General features: G+C 53.6%; 8 protein-coding genes across 8 annotated transcripts; 6 read left to right on the top strand and 2 right to left on the bottom strand.

Annotated features, from left to right (window-relative positions):
- Nucleotides 1-1,024: 1,024 nt before the first annotated feature.
- COCVIDRAFT_100232 (hypothetical protein) lies at nucleotides 1,025-2,005 on the top strand (the record flags this gene model as incomplete). The annotated part of the gene is made up of 1 exon (XM_014700806.1): nucleotides 1,025-2,005. One exon carries the CDS (start codon nucleotides 1,025-1,027, stop codon nucleotides 2,003-2,005), a length of 981 nt encoding a protein of 326 aa, XP_014556292.1.
- Nucleotides 2,006-2,396: 391 nt separating this feature from the next.
- COCVIDRAFT_16365 (hypothetical protein) lies at nucleotides 2,397-2,834 on the top strand (the record flags this gene model as incomplete). Its single annotated transcript, XM_014700723.1, has 1 exon — nucleotides 2,397-2,834. The coding sequence occupies one exon, from the start codon at nucleotides 2,397-2,399 to the stop codon at nucleotides 2,832-2,834; it is 438 nt and encodes a 145-aa protein (XP_014556209.1).
- Nucleotides 2,835-3,529: 695 nt separating this feature from the next.
- COCVIDRAFT_100247 (hypothetical protein) lies at nucleotides 3,530-5,165 on the top strand (the record flags this gene model as incomplete). Its single annotated transcript, XM_014700805.1, has 3 exons — nucleotides 3,530-3,652; nucleotides 3,740-3,885; nucleotides 4,091-5,165. The coding sequence occupies 3 exons, from the start codon at nucleotides 3,530-3,532 to the stop codon at nucleotides 5,163-5,165; spliced, it is 1,344 nt and encodes a 447-aa protein (XP_014556291.1).
- A 385-nt stretch (nucleotides 5,166-5,550) lies between these two features.
- Nucleotides 5,551-6,768, bottom strand: COCVIDRAFT_27004 (hypothetical protein; the record flags this gene model as incomplete). The annotated part of the gene is made up of 5 exons (XM_014700804.1): nucleotides 5,551-5,643; nucleotides 5,722-6,339; nucleotides 6,399-6,528; nucleotides 6,619-6,693; nucleotides 6,752-6,768. 5 exons carry the CDS (start codon nucleotides 6,766-6,768, stop codon nucleotides 5,551-5,553), a joined length of 933 nt encoding a protein of 310 aa, XP_014556290.1.
- Nucleotides 6,769-7,234: 466 nt separating this feature from the next.
- Nucleotides 7,235-8,412, top strand: COCVIDRAFT_16362 (hypothetical protein; the record flags this gene model as incomplete). The annotated part of the gene is made up of 2 exons (XM_014700722.1): nucleotides 7,235-7,336; nucleotides 7,396-8,412. 2 exons carry the CDS (start codon nucleotides 7,235-7,237, stop codon nucleotides 8,410-8,412), a joined length of 1,119 nt encoding a protein of 372 aa, XP_014556208.1.
- A 2,141-nt stretch (nucleotides 8,413-10,553) lies between these two features.
- On the top strand, nucleotides 10,554-11,000 carry COCVIDRAFT_45600 (hypothetical protein; the record flags this gene model as incomplete). The annotated part of the gene is made up of 1 exon (XM_014700803.1): nucleotides 10,554-11,000. A coding segment is annotated over one exon (447 nt), but the record flags the coding sequence as incomplete, so codon positions are not given.
- A 405-nt stretch (nucleotides 11,001-11,405) lies between these two features.
- On the top strand, nucleotides 11,406-11,810 carry COCVIDRAFT_100306 (hypothetical protein; the record flags this gene model as incomplete). Its single annotated transcript, XM_014700802.1, has 1 exon — nucleotides 11,406-11,810. The coding sequence occupies one exon, from the start codon at nucleotides 11,406-11,408 to the stop codon at nucleotides 11,808-11,810; it is 405 nt and encodes a 134-aa protein (XP_014556288.1).
- A 486-nt stretch (nucleotides 11,811-12,296) lies between these two features.
- COCVIDRAFT_16360 (hypothetical protein) lies at nucleotides 12,297-12,924 on the bottom strand (the record flags this gene model as incomplete). The annotated part of the gene is made up of 2 exons (XM_014700721.1): nucleotides 12,297-12,441; nucleotides 12,548-12,924. The coding sequence occupies 2 exons, from the start codon at nucleotides 12,922-12,924 to the stop codon at nucleotides 12,297-12,299; spliced, it is 522 nt and encodes a 173-aa protein (XP_014556207.1).
- Nucleotides 12,925-14,233: the final 1,309 nt, after the last annotated feature.

Genomic DNA, 14,233 nt, shown 5'->3' with positions numbered 1-14,233 from the left:
ACACACACACACACACACACACACACACACACACACACACACACACACACCCCTCCTCCCACAACACCAGTACCGCCGGGCTTTGCCCCGTAAATTGACTATTCTGTACGCCTCCAACTCCGACTGCTGCTGGCCTGCCCTCAGCGCGGCTAAACCACAGCGCCTGCCGAGCGAGGGCGTCGCCATGCACCCACCCACCCACCGTCCCCGTCTTGAAAAAAAAGTCGACCAGGGCTAGTAGACCGCCTGGAGAGCCACGGCGCCCACCCACACCCACACCCACACCCACGCCCCCCCTCGCATGCTGCACACACGACACTGAACCCCGCCGTGGAGCCCAGCTGAGTCGCACTGCAAAGAGTCCCACTGCGGCCTAGTCGCACTACCGCACTACCGCCCTCTGCCATGATGGCTGCCCGCGTCGTCGTTTCCCTTACCCTGCTGTCTGTCTCGACAAGCCGGCCGTCGTCTACCTGCTAGCTGCACGGATGCCCCGTCGCGCGCTGCGCCATGATACATGGTCCGCCGTGCTCGTCTACCCTCCCTGTCCTGTGATTTGGTCATCGCAAGCCTTCCTTTTCGCTTTCTGCACCCATGTCTTGCCGTGATCGTGCCAGCCGTGCCACTGGCCCTAGTCGTCACAGCGCTCCCTCACCGAGCCATCCCTTGGTGCTTGGTGGCTCCGTATAGTCAATACACACCCGTTCCCTGCCTGCATCTATCCCACTATTACTTGTTCTTGACTTTGGCTAGTCTAGCCCTGGCACTCCTTGCACCATGACTTTTGCCGCGACCTCACGCTGTTCCAATTTCCCCATCCACCCTTCCGCATCTGTCTATATCTCTTGGCACTCCATATACCTATGCAGATGTCCCCCTCCCCCCTTCGCTTCACACTAGAAGAACCGTCATCAGCGCTCACACACACATATACAACTCGTCTGGACACATCAACACTGACACTCACCATCCCCTCTCCCCCCCGTACATGCCGACTTCCTTTCCATCCTACCATCTCGACACCATGTCCGGCCAAATGCAGCCAGCACAACTACACCGACGCACCTCTCGTGGTTCGGCCAGCCAATCAGGATGCCGTTCGTCACGCATTGAAAAGACAAAGAGCCACCACAGCAGCCCAAAGGCCATGGAGAGGCGCAAGACTACTTCCGAGACCAAGCTATATGCTACCCTCGACGACCACTACCGAATGATGTTTGGCGTAGAGCCAGAAGAGGAGGAGCGTCCCCAATCAACCCGACCCGTGAGCTGGCATCCTGCGTCGTCACAGATGCAGACTGCACAACAAACAAACTACTTTGACCCTATGCCAAGTCAACACTGGCAGCAAAACTACTCGCCATCACGAGACTCGTGCCATGGTTCCGACTACTACTCGCTCTCTGCCCGCAACTCGATGCTCGAGCCCCGGACTAGTGCTCCATCAGAGTATGGTTGGCAAAGCATGCCCCAGCCCACTCCCGGCTACGTCAACTCGTGTGTCAACACGCCTACCTCGGAGCCTCTTCCATGGTACCTGCAGCAATGGGCACAGAAGAACCAAGCACAAAATACTGCCTCTGCCCAGCAGCAAGACCAGGACATGGACGACGACGAAGATGAGGGCGAGAAGCTTGTTGCCCTTGGCCTATACGATGCCCCGGAACCATCACTAAGCTGGGGTGCGCTCACCGAGGGTACCGGAAAAGGCCTCAAGCTCGAGGAGACTTGGCAACCGCCCGAGGAAGACGAGGATGACCAAGATGATGACGATGACGCAAGCTCAGAAGGCAGTGTCGAGGAGCCGTCGCCGCCTCTGCCCCCTGTCCATGAACAGGCACAGAACATGGCAGTCCATGTCAAGTCTCAAACACCCAGCAGCATGGAAGGCCAGAGCTTCTTCTTCGACGACGACGAGACCGTATCCAAGGAGTGGTGGTTTCAACAAGTCAAACAACCCTCTATGCCAGTGCGGGACGCTGGACTAGGATATGGGTGGTTGTAAGGGTTGGTCACAGCTTTACATTATTGTATATTTTTAGCCTTGTACCTTTTTTTTGGTCTTTAGCCACAGCACGGCGTTTTTTTGGTTTGTTTTCTGCAATGGCCCCCAGTTGGGGAGCCAAAAAAGAGGACTATATTAGACAAGCAGCGAGAGCGAGCGAAAGAGATACCCCAGCCTTCACAGGCAAAGAGAGCCAGTCTTTGCATCATCGCTCACACCGAGGTCAGATGGAGAGGAAATGCATGTATAGTAGTAGTAGATAGTTAGCAGTCAGTAGTATAGTAGAAGAAGAAGAAGGAAGGCATGACTGGCAGCCAATCAAACACAATGAGAGACACATAACAAATACTGGGTTCATCTTCCAATGACATGACGAGGGTGACTACTTACTATGGCAGGAGCAGGAGCAGGCAGCAGGCAGCCAACCACGGGGGGAGGCGCCCTCAACACTATGCCCCGGCACCACCACCACCACCACCACCACCACTACAACCACCATGTGCTTGAATATCGAATGTCGCTCACTTGCCCTGCTCATTACTCAGTCATGTCATCCATCGTCGCCCGTCAAAGCATCGGCCTGGGTCGTGCCATGGCGCAAGCTTCTTCCACGCTTCTAGCCACGCTTGCTCAAACCTTGGGAAACCCTACATGGTGGAACAGGACGACTAGCTTGCGGCATGCGCCGAGGCCAGGGTTGGCCGTCTCTCCCTCTGTCCCAAAACCCACGTCGAGCCCGGCGACCCAGCAAATGGCGCGTCGGCGACATGGGCCCGCATCCTCCGGGCCCATTTCCCTTCAGGTCCCAGGCCAGGCTTGCGCAAATTGATCCAACAAGGCGATTGTGTCACACTGGCCGGCAAAGGCCCGATGACTGCCATCATCATCCCGTCCCCTCAGCCTCATCCGCCAAAGCACTGACGGAACTGCCATCACTAATCAACGCCTAACTGACAACTAACCGACGGCCCAGCTATCCCCCCCCCTCTGACTGACTGACTGACTTGTCCGACCTCATGCCGCCCCTTGGCCCGTCCACCAATGTGCCGCCAAACGGGGACCCATCTGCATCTTTCCCCCATCCATCGCCCAACCTCGGCGAGACCCGCCATAGTTGCCTCGTCCCAACTTTTCTTACCACGCCGCCCATGTCTACCACGCTCGGACGCTACTCACGTAGCGCCCAATAGCCTTTCACACAACAAAGGTTCCAGAGTATGGGGTGCCAGATTGCCTTTTGCCCCGGCTTTAACTGCCACTCTCTTACCTCATTGGTGCGATGCTCCACCTGCGCTAATCGTCTCCAGTCCAATCCACGACGGTTTCTTTTTATTTCTTTTTATTTCCCAATCGTTTCGCATCCGACGCGTTCTCACGTGCCCTCTTGCTTGGACACGCAAATCAGCCACTCCACTGGCAGGGGTCCCCACTGCCCTAGACACCCAAACCCTCTCTTTTCTGTTGCATGCCCTGAGGCTCGGGCGTCTTAGAACAAAATAACTCCGTTTGTGTGCATGTGTGTCCATGGACTCGAATAATAGTCCTCGCTTTGTTGTGACGGCGTGGCGCAATGGCCAGGAATTGCTTCAGCTACGCCACGACTTCTACAGCTCTGAGACGCTTAGAAGAGAAAAGGCTGTCAACAAGGTGAGCCGACCTTTGTCGGTCTGGTCGTCTAAGAAGCATAGTTCCAGACCGACGCAAGGCAAGAAGCAGTAAGCTGATGGCGGCTAGGTTTTTGCGTGGCGTCTGCGTAAGCCAGATGCTCTACCTTTGCTGCTAGAGTCGACGGCAGATATTGTTGATGTCATCCTCCAAAATGGGAGGGGCGGCCTGCAGCACAATGCCCTGCGGCTGTTGTATGCAACAGCACTATCAAGGTAGGTTTCTCAACCGGCGGTCAATGTTGCCAAATGTGATTGATCCTTGTCCGGTATCGAGGTACCTATTACAGAAAATGCTTTGGGACCAATACCCTTGTCTGTATCATTCACATGCTTCGTCTTGCTTCACACCCAGACCCAAGCATTGGGGAATCGAGACAAACACAAAACATAGACAGGCCTCCGTCTAACAAGTGCATAGATTCGTAACCGGCCTAGCAGATACCCAGATCGACTTGACGCGTGACCGCCCCTCGTGGTTCCCCGCTGGAAAGTCGCTCCAACTACCCCTCTCCCTGCTGGAAACACGGCACCGCATCGTCCATCGGCACTTACCATCGCTTGCAGAGCTGAAGCGCGCTGCCGCAGACTCACTCGAGTGGCTGTGGGAGTGGTACTGGCGGCAATTGGATTATGCCTTTGAGACTGGCGGCGACGGCGAGGCTGAGGATGAGTTTGGGTTAGAAACCAGAGCGGCAGTCAAGGAGAAACTGCAAGCCGTCTTGAAGTCGTACGTTAAAGAGAGGAAAAATGAGATTAAGCAACGACGACAAGACAACAAGGCAGCCCAAACAGCCTTGTCAACGTACACCTTGCATTTCTCCGCCAACACGCCAACACAACGTATTCTGCTTGGCCTCCTTGTAGACGAAAAAATGATTCTGCCCACGGACAAGAAGCTAGGCTCCTCCATGTCCGGCGCCTTTCTCATCTGGACCCCTTTACTTACGGCCTTTTGCACTTCATCTACACTCTCCATCAATGCCCTCATTACTCGCCTCCTCGACCAACTCTTCGCATTCAAGGTAAATAGCCATCATACTTCTGTTGCCGACTCCGACGACCCTATCAAAGAAGCAATGTACACCTGGCTCTGCCACATGCTCACCTCATCCGACTGGGCCCCCGCAAGACGCGTTGCTGTGTCAGCCGAAAAAATGCAAGAAGACGTTCTTGTGCAGATTTTCTCAGCCCCATGTTTCTGGGGCTTGAAACTCGCAGAGGCCTTGTTGGATAAGGGTCACCTGGCTAGTGCTGAGTCCTGGCGTGCTGTTTTGCTTGCTGCGAGGGGTGAGGGCGGAGTAGAGGAGGATGATATGGATGTTGATATTGATGTTGATGTTGAGGCTGAGGTTGAGAATATAACGGCGGCGTTGCCTGTTCGAGGTGTGGGAGATGGGATGCAAGGAAAGATTCAGGGGCCAGTCAAGGTGTTGGGGATGTGGAAGAGTAGGCCGATTGGCTGGGTGGCTGAGGGCTGGGAGGATGATGAGTAGATTTTCTCCTCCATATTGAAGGACTTGATAGAGGTGTTTTTTTTTGGTATAAAAGTGGTTTTTTTTGTATAGAAGCGATATAAAAAGTTTGGGTTGGCCATATGGAAATATTTAGAGTATGAATACCCCCCCCCCCTTTTTTTTGACTTTTTTTCCTGCATCGATATCTTGTCTTCGAATATACATACGCATATGAACATTTATGCTCTTTTCATATCAAATATCAGAGTCTAACACCGCATATACACGCTATCCATACTTTCTTTGACCTTTCCAATTCCACGTTGACAAAAAAAAAGGGGGGAGGGGGGAAACTCGAGAGCATAAAAGGTTCAAAAGATGGTAATAACATGTATTATTACAGGGTAGTAAAAAAGGGTAAGAATTACATCTTCGCCTTGACATCAGCTGGTAAGATACGATCTTCGACCATGCGCATGAGCTTGATAGTTTGTTCCGCCAGGGTGAGTGTGAGAATCTAAAAAAAAAACTGTCAGTGCAATTCCCTTCCACAGAAAAGAACAGAGGAGGAGGAGGAGGAAGGGAAAAAACATACCGTATGCGGCAATATCCTTGCCAAATGAGCAAAATATCCCTTATACAACGCCAGCACACCCTCCGTCCTCACCGTCCTAGCCAAACAATCAAACGCACTCGTGTACAAATTGCCCGTTTGATTATACATGCGCGACATGATTGTGTCTGGTGGATGCATAACGCAGCAAACCACAAACCCACTGGCGGTACTACTCGCTATATGCAGCGGCATACCCTCCTGCATACCCAAATGCTTAACCAAGCGTCTCTTTGCAAAAAAGTACGTCGGAAGCTGGACTGAGCTGCCAAATCCCGTTCGGACCATGGCGGGGCCCACACCGCGGTATAGTCCTTTTATGCCCTCTGAAGAATAGATTTGGCGCATGCCGTCTAGCGCGTTGCGGTAGTGGTGTTGGGTGCCGACGGGGAGGAAGGGCGAGTAGGATTGGAGGCGGGTTTTTACGAGGAAGAAGGGGGAGCCGGCGGCGGCGCCGAGGATACCGGATGAGGCGCCTGCGAAGAGGTTTATGGAGAAGGATTGCAGGGTGGGGTCGTGGTAGAGGGTGTTTGTGAGGGTTTTGCGGATGGGTTCGTAGAAGCCGAGGCGGCAGCCGTTGAGGGTCATTTGGTAGATGTACTATTTTCTCAACTTATCAATGTCTTTTTTTTGCTTGGGGTTTTTTTTGGAAAACGTACTGCACATCCTAACCCGCGTAATAGGCCTCGAGGCCCTTCATTCTTGAGAATAACGCTGACGCCGTGGAAGACTCCCCGGTATAACCGCGGCGCATCGCTCTTTGCCTTTAGCTCGCCTTGTAGTTGTAGTCTGGGCGAAAGCGGTCAACCAGCCTATTCGCTTTTCGGGATATTTTTTTGAAGGCCAAGCCATTGGGAAGAGAGTGATTGTTTTGCGCACCGGATCTTGACTGTTTCGAAGCCGTGCGTCACTGTCACGGCTCCGCATGCTGCTATGCCGCCGGCTATGAAGGAGCTGGAAACGGTAGACATTAGTTCCGTGGTTTCTTGTTGATCAATAGAGAATAGCTTACCCAAGGGTTGTAGACATGCTGCGCCTTTTATGCGACTGAGCGCTCTGACTTGGAGGTTCCGAACAGGTGTATCGCCGTTTGAGGTCCTACGACAAAGTCGCCGTCTACCGTTTCGTATGTGTGTCGCCGTTTACCGGATGTTTGTCAATTTCAAGGGGAAAAGGAGTGTAGGGCTCGGAGTCAAGACCGTGGGAAAGTCAGAAAAAATTGAGAGGTGTTGTAGTGTACAGATGGCAAATGCAGGGCGTAGTAATTGTGAATAAACTCTCGGGGGTCCGGTTTCGGCTCAAGGCTGGTTGACGCCGTGACCCACTTTCTACCTCGCACCGCATTCTCATGCGCGCATTCCGCCGGCTCTAGCTCAGTCCCACGGTCGCGTCGCGTCAACCCTTACGCCTACGGAATTGCTACTCTACGCATATGGACATGTAAAGGAGATATCGAGCTAAAGATTTACGAGCTCCTCCCTACCCAAGCACTGCAATGGCTGGGCTAGCAACGCCCGGCGGAGGACCTCCTCCACCGCCTGCAGGCCCGCCGACACAAAAAGTGAGCGACGTCATAACGAGCTTCCGGCCTCAAAGAGTAAGAGGTCCCTTTAGCACCCATGACACCTTGCGCTCGCATATTCACAATGTCTATAGCGCTTCAAATCCGGCGGCCACGGCACGTCCATCACCTCGCTCGACTTTGACGACTCGGGCGAACTCGCCATTGTAGCCCGCGACGATGACACACTGCAAATCTACAACTGTAAAGAAGGCAAGCATGCAAAAGAGCTCAAGAGCCAAAAGTACGGCGTCCACCTTGCGCGCTTCAGTCACCACGCCCAGAGCATCATCTACGCCAGCACAAAGGTCGACGATACCATCCGCTTCCTCTCCACCCACGATAACTCGTATATACGCTATTTCAAGGGCCACACCGACACCGTTACGTCGATTGCCCTGTGCCCGTCCAAAGACGACTTCATCAGCTGTTCGCGGGACAATACGGTGCGCTTGTGGAACCTACAGTCGCCAAATTACGTTGGCCTGCTCAATCTACATGCGCCCTACCTCGCTGCCTACGACCCGTCGGCGACCGTCATTGCCATCGCTTCGCCGCCGACGCAATCTATCCTCCTCTATGACATGCGCAACTACGACAAGCCGCCATTCGCCACGTTTGACCTGCTGGAGTACGAGCAGCGCTTCATGGGAGGACAAAAGGTGGACTGGACAAAGATGGAGTTTAGCAATGACGGCAAGAGTCTAGTCGTAGCCACCAATGGTAGCGGCCACTTTGTCCTCGATGCCTTCTCCGGCGATATCTCGCACTTTTGTTACCGCAAAGCTGGATCCTCAGGGCGCCTACCGCCCGCGTCGTCCGTCACCAATGTCAGTGGCGCTGCACGTAACGGGGACACGCCTGCAAACGGCCAAGGCGATGTGTGTCTCACTCCAGACGGTCAGTTCTTGATTGGAGGCAGTGGAGAAGACGGCCTGCTGGTATGGGATATATCCAAGCCTCCTGCGCCCAATAACATCTTAGAACCAATGGAGAAGCTTCCGGGTCAGGGCAAGGGTGCTGTTGTCGGGTATAACCCTAGGACGAATCTGCTCGCGAGTGCAGATAAAGATTTGTATCTCTGGCAGCCGGATGCCGATTTGATGATTTGAGGAGGGTTTTGGGAAGCCTTGGGTGCTACATTGGTCATGGGTATTGATGGGAATAAGAAAAACAGTCTGGACAAGAAAGGCCGGACCTGAGCGAGAAGGGGGATGTGCCAAATAAAGTGTAATTCGAGCAATCTAACCCAAGGCCATTATGGTCTTGGAAAACAGGTAGACGGACACGATGGGAAGCAGTCCTCGGTCCGAATTGCGTCAAGTCCGCGGTGGATGGTGTTGCCGGGTGAGCAGTTGGCAAAATGGGACTCTACGAAGAAGAAGGTCACGCTCAAAGAGCATAGCAATGCAACCAAACTTGCAAGTACATAGACACAAATACAGTGGAAATGTTTTCCAGATATCCGGCCACGTGACGAATGCGAACCAGAGCGCCAAGCAGGGCACGGGCTGGTGATTCCCTCCAGGCGACCTCTCGCTTGAGACTGTCTGCTTGCCATTGATCGATTTGCAGATCTGACAGAGAGCCCAAGGCGAGCGAATGGCCAACCCTGCCACGGACATGAACTTTGCAGCAACCCCCGAATCGAGCCGGACCAAAGTGAATCAGTCGATGAGGGGCGCCTTGTGCTCCACAAAGTTGCTTTTCTGACGCTCACCCCGCACCAGGATGGATTGTGGCGCTGAGCCTCGCACACAAGTCATCTGCGTTGAGTGAGCACAGATGGTGACGAGGTGCGGTGCTTGGGTTGCTTTGCATTTAGGCCCAGCACAGTGGGCCATGTTGCAGACATGGCCGAGTGTGTGTCCTTTGCACCACGGCATGCCGAGATTGGACATATGAATGACAGCAGCGAGCATGGGGTTGGCTGACAAGACAGGGTGCAGACACAGCGTAGAGGCAGGATACGACGGCTCACGGCGGACTGTGAAACCATCGTATACAGGACCGACGCGTCGCCCATGTCGAGGGCCACAGAGCCATGGTCGAGGCTCTGGAGGGTTTGTGCTACTTTACGCATCCAAGTACGAGCGGCAGCTGAAGAGGCAGCCAACAAGCAGCGCAACCCCAGGATTGCTTAGGTCGCTGGCGCCCGCAGACCCCGGCCGAGGGCGAGGATCAAAACTGGGCCAGTCGCCGTGCTTGCACCTGGAGCCGTGAGTTTGCCGTCGACGGGCCCGCTGTCATCTGGCTCGCCCTGGCCAGGATAGCCCGGATGCGTGGTGAGAGACTGACGACATGTCTGCTGAGCTCGTGAGTGCGACGATGAAGAAACGAAGCAGTGGTTGGTTGTTGTCGGAGAGCGAAAGCAGGTCGCGATGGGCTCTGGGGTGGCGAAGGACCACGCCCAAGGACCCCCTGGACCCTTAAGCCGAGCCCCATGGCAGTGCTGGAGGCCTTCTCCGCCCATGACATTGTCGCAAACGCCTCTTCCCACAAGCAAGCACAGAGAGGGGGATCCATGACGGCCCCCCGTCTAGATGCAGCAGCCTCACCTTTTGGCCAGCAGAGTTTTCACGGCGCCCGTCGAGGAAAAGAAGCACCGTCCAGTCAGACGGGCGACTTGTCGACGGCACTACTGGCGCACACCTACTGGGGTTCTCCGCATCTTGCCCATAGCGCTGGGTCATTCGCGCCTTGCCTCGTCAACTAACTAGCCATATCACCACGCCCCTCTTCTTCTGCCACTCCCCGACTCCTCCCTGACGGCTTACCCTGCCTCGACTTCTCGACTCTTCTACGCCTCAGACCCTTTCTTGGTATCCCGAATTGAAACCTGTTCGCTGTTCAAAACCGTGTCATCTGTGCGGGCCATGTCCGACTCTCCGCCCTGAACATGGTCTCGTGACATGCTTCCATCTCGACACTGGTGCGTGCGGTCCACAGAGCCAGGCTTAGCTTCGCCTATTCACTAGCACTGTATTGGTTTTACGTTTACTCCTGTGGCCTCGTTCCGTGCCCGTCAACCAAACTACACATACACTCTCACCATCCACACCCGCTCCACCCGAGAATGCCAATTTGTCTGCTCAGCTACTCCTTACCCAAGATCGTGCATGAGTTTGGGTAGCGGAGGATGTTGCGAGCCGGTACCGAGAGCACACGATCAACATTGAACCAGCACCCTGGAACTGTCTGGACCATCAACAGTTCCGCCACGTTACCATTCATCTTGCTTCCGCCGCCAGCCATGAAGCTCACCTTTCTGCCTCGGCCGCCGATATCCGCTTCGAGGAAGCGTAGCCGAGCTGTGGCTGATGTCGACGGAGAACATTCATGTGTGCAGAAAAAGAAACGCCGACTTCGATTATTTCTTATTACATCACGACTATCTCCACAGTTTTCACATCCAGCAACTAACATTGTCGACCGAGGCAGCTCAAAGATTGCAGTATGGGCCAAGCAAAAGGCCCTGGGACGGAACTTGCTCCCCAAAGCCGCCATCTTGAACGGTATACGGAGACGAAACATCCTCATGAGGGACTCGTCTGGACTCAGTGCCCGAGTGTCGATTGTTCAGGAAAAGGAAAAGGCTCAGCTTGAACTGGCTCGTTTAGAATTTACTCACGGAAGCGTCGACACATATACTCATCCAGTCCTACTACAGGATCCATCAGTCCCACCCAGTGCCGCCATACGGTCTGGCAACCGCTTTGTCATGTCTGGATCACCCACCAGTTCTCCAAATTCGTCAAGAAGCCCTTCACCCACGTCACACGGCTCACCGACGTCGGGTCCTAATGAGACAGCATCGTTCCGCTCACCAAACGAAGCATGGGTCTTGACTTCACCCCCAACCAAAGGGCATTCGCTGCATAGAGACTACCATCCCCTACCACCGTCTCCGCTAGGTGTATCAAACTACGATGCTTTTGATGCGGAGGAAGATGAAGTGGACCTCTATGCCCATTTAGATGATGAAGGACCCCTGCCAAGTCCATTTGATGAGGAAGATGACGATGAGGTTGTCCCGTTCTCTCCCGCTGCTGTCACCACCAATGTGTCTACGACAATACCAACCAGTACGGCGCATGACATTAGCATGTACTCGGACTACACCATGCCAGACTATGGCCATATCGACATGGACGCCAACTCACCATGGCTAAACACATATCCAACTTCTCATTCCGTATCTAAGCGGACAGACTCGTTTGCAACATCGCCCAACTTCCGCCCTTGCATACCGAAAAAGTCGATATCACCAGAGATGTGTGCAGTAACGCCGACGACGTCTGTCTCGCCAAACTTTGCGCCATCAATCCCAATATCACCGAACATGGCGCCTATGGCAACATCGCCCAATTTCGTTTCTACAATGGGACCGCCGGTCATGTTTCCCGAGTTTCCGTCATTGGCGGGTGGAAACTCTACTGCAGACTTTCCGCCATCATTGACGTCACCACGAGGGTCATGGGCGAAGAAGGTAAGTTCGACTGAGGAATAAATGATTTTGACCTCTGATAGTTTATTTTGTCGCTGTTCAAAAAATGAAAATAAAAAGGTGAATCCTATCAGGCATTATAGGGTGACGGGGCAAACATGTAATTGTATTCATCTTGCACAGGAGCATTTGGGGGAAAAAAAGGACCAAAACTTCAAGGGAATATAGGAAGGGGGGGATTGACATGGGAGGGAAACTGTAATTTTCCGGCGCAATGGGAGGGGTGAATTGGTATTGTGGGTGGCCAATAGTGTGTATGCATTTTTTCTATTCTGTACATGTAAGATATGTGTATAAGTAAGGCATATCCTGGTGTTTTGCTGAGGGAGGGATTGGGGGGGAAAGAACAATTCAAGTTAAAATTTCAAAGTTCATGATCAAAAATGAACCTTGTGGTTTTTTTGTTAATTCTTCGATTCCCCCTATTCTGGGTAATTTTTCCCCTCTTTTTTTTTAATCTTATGACCGTTCTACAACGAAAGTGTTTTTTTATTGCAACTTGGCCGCACGATCAAGCGCAATGTCGCACATGGCCTGGATAGCTTCTTGCCGCTCGGCCGCGATATCGGCGCGCGCAATGCGATCACGCATGTTTTGCATGATTTCCGGGCGTGAGCGGCCGTTTACGAAGACGCTGTTTTGTTTTTTTTGCATTTAGTTACCATCTTTGTTCCCTCGGGAACCGCACATTGGGTGAATTTATAGGAGAAAAAAAAAGAGAGGAATGGGATAAAGCTTACACATATCTCAAGCCCGGAAACACAGCCTCATACTCCTCATTCAACACCTTTAGTTCCTCGCCCTCGCCTGCCAAATTCGCCTGCTCAGCCCTACTCTGCTCGCTTTCTACTTTCTTCGCGCCCAGCCGCGGATGCGCGCTTAATATGTCTTGTAGGCGCTGTGCGTCGTCCGGGGTGGACGAGGCGGCTAGAGCGCGCAGTTGGGTTCCGATGGCGGTGATGAGGATGGCGTAGGAAGGGAAGGTTGTGCTGCGCAGGACGGGGAGGGTGAGGATGTGCAGGGCGGGGCTGGGTTCGAAGAGGAGGTCGAGGGTTGTGGTCAGGGTTGAGTCGGGGGAGTGGGGGAGGGAGGAGATTGGAGGGAGGGATGGGGACATTTTTTTGGTGGGTTTTGGGGTTGGAACTTTGTGGGGGTTGGATTTGTTGCTTTTTTTCTTCTTCCTTTTCTTTGGGTTGGAGATGGGGTAGGGTGAGGTTGCTTTTGCGGTGATTGGAGTATGAGGCTGGATGGAGGGGTGGGAGGGGTGGCACGCTGGGCGTAGTGGACCGGGGATTCAAAGGTATGACGTCTTGTGGGTTTGGGTTTCTGGTTCAAGTGTTGTGGTAGAAGCGTGGATGGATAGCTGAGAAGGAAAGACGTTCAATTGTTTTTCCTTCGTCGTTGGTTTTAAGACTATTTTTTTCATGCTCCCTTCGGCACGGCCGCTGCCGTCCGATCAGCGATGCGGTGATGAATGCATGCTGCAAGGGCAGCGAGATGGTCACTGGTCTTGAAGATGCAAATGGGTGGGTCGTCTTGGTGCGGGGCAGATGGGATTGCGATAGTGGCACGACACTTGTTTGGGTCTTGGACAGACGGTGGCTGGCTAGCTTTGTGCTGGCTTCGATGCCCTTTGGACGCGCATCGTGTTTCTGGTGGTAGAGATCAAGGTGAGATATTCGGCGTGTATATACACTACTTACGATGATGTCGTCATGTAGCTGGCAGATTTCTACGGCTGAGAGGGTCATGCATGGAAGAACAAAACAACTCTCAAAGTCTAGAAATACCAGGTTTCAAGGAATAGCCATGATGAGGCAGCGATCTCCCGTTGTGACCAGGTGCAGGATGTGTAAAACGGCGGGTTGCTTCTTTTCCGTCCTCCCATGTGTGCCGTTGGCGAAAAGCAATTGCGCAATCTGGGGCAGCAACGGCCATAAATACCCCAACCATGACGTGACAAAAAACAATCATATCTCATGCGGTGCCTGGCTGTGACTCTGCGTGCCTCAGGAACACTGATGGAGCTGTGCCGTGTTCCTGCGTCGGGTGGAGAGAGAGACGGGGGGGAGTCTATCAATGCAGGCCCCATTGCCACATGGGCGGCACGAGGTGGTCATGGTAAGATGGTACCCTAAGCATAGCGCAGACACGCAGACACGCAGGTACCACAGCTCTCATGCTCCAAGCCGTCAAAGGGCCGTTTTATTTGTGTACTCTAGGCATGCAAACACATTGTTTTGCTTTGTCGGTGAATAGTTGGGGTCGGCAAAGCTGCGGGCTAGGGGCGTCTCCAGGGCTGCGCGCCGGTTTACCCCTGTGTGCTTGTGTGCCTGAAACGCGGCGTCTCCACGTTTGGCCGTCCATTTGGCCTTGACTTGCGAACTCGCGTCCCCTTTGCAGTTGCCGGGTGCTGCTCAGCGCAT

Source organism: Bipolaris victoriae (genome assembly GCF_000527765.1).
Source record: "Bipolaris victoriae FI3 unplaced genomic scaffold scaffold_46, whole genome shotgun sequence".
Taxonomy (NCBI): domain Eukaryota; kingdom Fungi; phylum Ascomycota; class Dothideomycetes; order Pleosporales; family Pleosporaceae; genus Bipolaris; species Bipolaris victoriae.
This window is presented reverse-complemented; position numbering and strand designations above follow the sequence as displayed.